This window comes from Telopea speciosissima, chromosome 11 (assembly GCF_018873765.1).
Source record: "Telopea speciosissima isolate NSW1024214 ecotype Mountain lineage chromosome 11, Tspe_v1, whole genome shotgun sequence".
Lineage (NCBI taxonomy): Eukaryota > Viridiplantae > Streptophyta > Magnoliopsida > Proteales > Proteaceae > Telopea > Telopea speciosissima.
Window position 1 is genome coordinate 53390342 of NC_057926.1, and position 6000 is coordinate 53396341.

Consider the following 6000-nt stretch of genomic DNA (forward strand, 5'->3'; position numbering starts at 1 on the left):
ATAAAAATGTAGTTATGTGCTTAGTATCTTTCTAGAAAAAAGAAATGGAGCAAAAGATGTTACAGGCCAGACTTGGTTTTTTCGTACTTGTGAGTCCCACTTGGGTCCTTTTAGGATTTGGTGTTCATGTCATTAAGTAAGGTTTACTTAATGGATACGTGGGTAGGAAATATAAATAGGACTAAATAAAGAACAGGTTATGATGAAAATAGCTTCTTCTTTTCTTTTTTTTAAGTTGGCGTGGATTTACTGAGTGATAAAAACAAAACTTTATTACAAAGAAAAAGGTTAATAATACTGGGAAAAGAACTTAAAGAAGATCAACTAGAAAACAGAAGTAAAGTACGAGCCCACTTCCATACCAATACAACCATACCAGGCACAGCACATGGAAAGTTTATTATTTAATTCGAATGTAGATTATAGACCTTCACCTTCTTACTTATTACTCCTCAGTCACATCAATAGCTATATTGCTAGAGTATAAACTCTACAAAACCTAAGGCCTAGGCAATGTTGAAATGCATTCCTCAGCCAGGACCCAGAAAATGAATTAAAATTTTTCTACTCATTGTATGTAGAAAGACCATCAATCCTTCAGGAACCTAGATTACCAACTGAAAACCTATCCCATTTTTAAGTAGGGAAGTACTCCAAAATTTCTCAATGAAAGGACAACTGCAATGAATGAGTAAATCTACTTACCATACATAAGTTTCGGGTTGACCGAGCGCAGTTTATTAACAACTTGCAATACAGTCTCCAGAAAAGAAACAGAACCAATATAACCTGCAAATACCCCAAATCAGAATCAGAATCAGACTAAGAAATGGAAAGAGAGCCGCAAAAAACAAAAATCGTGATGCAACAACAATTACACAACAAAGCCCATCTTAACAAAAAGAAGTCGACAGAAAATAGTATCACATGAGACAGAATTGCAGAGACCTACACCAAAGTCTCTACGGTCCAACAAGTAACTCAAAAATACCTAGCTTTACACCTATGTTTTTGAACACACCACAGACTAAACAATCCAAGGAAAATAAAACATTAATAGAATTAGAGGGGAGTGAACGAGCCTTGGCACAACGGTTAAGTTGTGCTATTGCATCCTGTTGGTTGCGGGTTCAAAACTTGGAAACAGCCTCTCCTGTGAAGCAGGGGGTACCGTGGTGTATATTTTCCCTCCCCATACCCTAGCAGGAGCCTTGTGCACTGGGTCGGTCTTTTTTTTGAAGGGGAGTGGACGAAGTGGAAAGCTGCCTCTGGAATGTTGTACCTTAATACCATAAAATTTTGGGAGGTCTATGACTAAGAACAGAATAGTAATAATGTATTTATGAATACTGTCTTCAACACAGTATGTATATGGATTACTGTTAGGGGCTGACAAGTTCTACCATGATAGCAATTATATTCAACTTGTAAAAACACAGAACTGTTAAAGGAAACTAGTACATTTGAAGTGGAACATCACTTTATAGTAACTGTTGATTCACATCATGCCGAAAGTATCAAAAATCATGTCATTCATGGACTAATGAAAATAGAGGGCACTTTGACAAAGACCTATGACAGAGGATTGCATTTTACCTACACTAAAACATTTGATCATTAATGCAAGGTAGCTTAGAAGCGGTTTGACAGGTAAAATTGCATTTGGTGAATACAATGTTATGGTATGTATTTTCATGCACTCACGGACTGAGCACCCATGACGACCCAAGGAACATATTAAAATCTCTAGAAAGCATAAGATATGAGTTAAAAGAACAATTGGCATGGATGTAATTAGCATCATTTTCACAAAATCACTAGTTAACGATTCCAATTTCTATGATATCAGTTAATAAATTTCACATCAAATTGTTCATTAATGGAAGGAAATAGATAGACAAACGAGATAACAGCCTAGCCTGTATTCTTATCCATTCTAAATTGCCAACACAAGTGCCTCAATTTCTCTAAGTACTGAATGAAAGAAAAAAAATCATGGGTGTCCTCAATGAGAAGCAATATGACAAATAACAAGCCTTCTACTTCTCATTTTGTTACATCCGTCCTATAATTGGTTGACAGATCAATTCAAATATAGCAGCAAACATGACCAACAACAAACAAAACCCCAAAGCCATAAAATACCTGTCAATAAATGAGTGTAGAACAACAGATCATTAGCTTCAAGGCCTTCAATTAGATCCCACAGTTCTTGCCCATTCAGCACTTGTCCTTTAAACGTAGGGTATCCTGCAACAAAAAAAAAATCCCTTTTTTTAATTAGATTATGACCTGCAATACATCCAAGTAAGGATTTCATGCAGTCACGAACTTATTGTTGGGATATCTACGCATAAGGCAATAAGAATAGTCCCACATCAGATATGAAAGGAGATGTGGGTGGATTAATAGGTACTTGGCCACCCTTTCCTTAAGGGCTAGCTTTGGAGGATAAGACCCAAGTCCTTAATAAGTGGTATCAAAGCCGGAGGGGGAGATTGCTGGGATATCCACGCATAAGGCAAAAGAATAGTCCCACATCGGATATGAAAGAGGATGGTAATTGGACACCCTCTCCTTAACGGCTAGCTTTTGAGGATGAGACACAAATCCCGAACAAGTGATATCAGAGTCGGCGGGGGAGATTGTCGTGATATTCACACATAAGGCAAAAAGAATAGTCACATCAAATATGAAAGGGGATGTGAGTGGGTTAATTGGTACTTGGACACCTTCTCCTTAACGGCTAGCTTTTGAGGATGAGACCCAAATCCCTAACACTTATATAGATTAACAGATAAGCCCACCGTATATACGGCCTCTTAGTTGCGAGGCAGTAGGAATGAAGTGATATAAAGCTGCTTGCCTGTATGGTTAGAGAACTGCACTGAGTTGATTGGATCCACATCGTAGCCCAGTAATTGCAGAGGAAACACAGCTGATTTGTTGCCAACGTATCCCTAAGAGGAACAACCCAATCATTAGAACATCCATATCAATAACATGTAATACTGTAAAGGAAAGGCAGGAAAGTTGATGAACAAGAAGAAAGATTCAGAAATCTCTATCCAAGGAAGAAGAATAAACGCATGAATAATTCAAAACCTGAAAGTCTTCGATGAACTTTACTAATGCTCAAATTGTCCAGAGATAACTCAAAAAAGAAAACCAACTGACAGAAAAGAGAGCAATCGTAGTAAATAGATAAAGACGATTACCTGAACTGTATGAGACTGAATGCTGAGAACGCGACCCGTTTCCGACGGCAGAGCTAAAGAAAGGATTGGCGGCGACATTGACGATTCCTTCAAGCTCCACGACCAATGAATACGAACAGTAATAAAAATCCTTCTTACAATGTTTTTTCTTGATAAAGAATCCTTCTTACAATGTTACAATATACAAGTTTGGCAAAACTGAGGCCCGTTTCTTGTTAAATTACTAAAATGCCATTCATTTCCGTTAAAGTGAAATACTGCCATTGGCCATTTGGTGGCGTGTAGTCGGGGGACTTGCACCAGTTCAGTCGTGGCGGGAGTTGGAGCGTCCAGCCCCGTTAAACAATAGCAAAAACAGGGTGAGTGACTAACAACTGTTTAGCTCAGTTGGTGAACCGTGTGCGTTTCATGCCCATGCTCACCAAGAGGTCTCGAGTTCGAGTCTCTTGGCTGGTATCTTATCCCCTCCCTGGTTCAATTCTCCCTCCCACTTCTATCAAATATATATGTAAAGCTTCTAATTCAAAAAAAAAAAAAAAAAACCAGGGTGAGTAGTCATTTTACATGTGGGGCCTAGAATCCTTTTCCGTTTAGAAGGGTTCGACTGCCACTATGGCCTGCGGAGCACGCAGTCTAAGGTAGACGCGGACCCGGAGGGCCAGACGATTAGGGTGCTGGTGTGTACCATAGAGTACTCCCTATGTTCGCCTATACGGCTATATTCCACATAAACGATGCCTTGAAGGGTAGTAACGTTGATTGGGTCAATCTAGAGGAGGAAAACCATTTACCAAAAAAAAAAAGTGATAAAGAACGCTAACTGGTCAAAAGTGCGGCGTGTACCTGAGCAGTTGCATCTAGATACAGTCACGCACGAAATGATCGATGCACTCTTAGTCCTTTTCGCCTTTTCAGGGGGATGTGTCAGTCATTTTGCATGCGGGTGTATTTGGGTGCAACTACACGCCACAATGTGCAAGCGGTTAGCATTCCTTCTATGACAGGAAAAGAGGACAACCTAGTTAGTTCACCCGGATAATTTGATGAGAGAAAAATCTTCTTGTGATAACTTCTACAAATCTTTGTACTTATTAGATGTATTTTTGTCTCTTTTTTTAATTTTTTATTATAGTTTTAGTTCATGATAATGGATCGGGTATCAACCAGGTTTGAGAATGATATTGATATTGATATCAATAGGTCTCGATCGTATCAGATGTTTTTGCCTTCAAATAAATACCAACATAGATTTTGACCATTTTACCCTCTTTCTTTACCTTATCACTGCTCCAATATCGACTAGGTACCAATATTGGTGCCGACTGATACTGATCTGACACTCATTCCTAGAACCCTTGTGTGATATGATGGGGTGACTTAGCTGTGTTATTGTGGATCACCCAAACACTGCTTGTCAATTACGAACAAATAGCCCAATCATGGATGTAGTTCACTGTATCGGCATTGGTATCAGTGATATTAATATTATTGATGTGTATTGTATTGGACCGACATTGGATAAAAAATCTTTTGTTTTAACCAAAAATATAGGGTTCAAGCTAATTCATCAATACCATATCATAGTTGGTATGTCCGATTTGATGTCGATTCCTAAAACCATGGTCCAGTTTTAAACTACATACCCGTGATAGAAATTATTTTTACAAATACATTTAAAATGCTAATAATTTTAATTTATTAGCATTTTTCTTTAAATGCTAATAATTGCCAAATGGCAGGTCAAATGAGTTCAAATTTTGTGCGTCTCAATCTCAACTTTGTCGATCCAGGGCTTGCCCTAGGGTTTGCTACTCCTTTGGGAGTTCTGTGTCAGGAGCTTGTTCAGTGGTTCAAGTCTCCTTAGCGACAGCTAATCCACATTTATTTGCTTTCCAAGAAGTGGAAGCCTATGGATCACATATTTGACCCCCCTTGTGGGTCCTCTCCTTGCCTCCTTGTGGGGCCCTGATGGAGTTGATAGATAATCGATAATATTTAAAAGGAGAAATAACGCTAACGCACTAAAGGACAGCTGATGGAGTTGATGGCTGATCGATAATATTTAAAGGGAGTTAACGTTATCTTTCCCATATTTAAAGTAGATGTATAAAAATGTTCCTACCAACGACATATGGGAATTTCTTTAAGGAAAAAAAAAAACACCACTAGGAAAACTTTGTCACCAAAGAATCTTAGGAGTGGAGAATAAAGCTCGGATAGCACTTTACTAGGATGATTTGGATGCTGTAAATTTCCTGTTTATTACTTAGTTTTAATATATATTTTCTTTCATAAAAAAAAAAAAAAAAAACTTAAGAGTGAAGAATAAAACTCTTATCAAAAAAAAAAAAAAAAGAGAATAAAGCAAACTTTGACTTCTCTTGCATGGGAATTGTATGTGATCTATCTTTGGGAAATTTGTCGAAGTTTTCTAATAGTTTGATACATACATGTTGCATTCTTGCCTTGGAATTAACGCAAAAGGGATTTTTATCACCTCCAGTTCCTTGTCTGGCCCAGTTTCCCTAGTGCCTCTAATAAGGAGGTGTAAAATAACCACCCTACCCTTGCCCAGGTGGAGTACACCCCCCCTCCTTATCAGAGGCACTGGGGAAGTGGGCCGGGTAGGAAACTGGAGGAGATAATTTTCCATCGAAAAAAAGCAAGGTAAGTTGAACCAGGATTAGAAAAATGAAACTTTTTTAGATAATAGTGCTACTGAATACAATGAAGATTTCATCAAACAATTACAAAAAAAAAGAAAAAGAAATGATTCTTATAC

At 38.0% G+C, this 6000-nt stretch overlaps 1 protein-coding gene across 1 annotated transcript in view; it reads right to left on the minus strand.

Annotated features, from left to right (window-relative positions):
- The window catches only part of LOC122646568 (pyridoxal kinase), a 28747-nt gene extending 25392 nt beyond the window's left edge, over window positions 1–3355 (minus strand). Inside the window, exons 1-4 of the mRNA XM_043840145.1 lie at window positions 3219–3355; window positions 2867–2960; window positions 2146–2250; window positions 706–789 (exon numbers count right to left, since the gene is read on the minus strand). Coding sequence (XP_043696080.1) covers window positions 706–789; window positions 2146–2250; window positions 2867–2960; window positions 3219–3296 — 361 coding nt within the window. The 5' untranslated portion in view covers window positions 3297–3355. The remainder of the gene's footprint in view (window positions 1–705; window positions 790–2145; window positions 2251–2866; window positions 2961–3218) is intronic.
- Between the last annotated feature and the right edge of the window lie 2645 nt (window positions 3356–6000).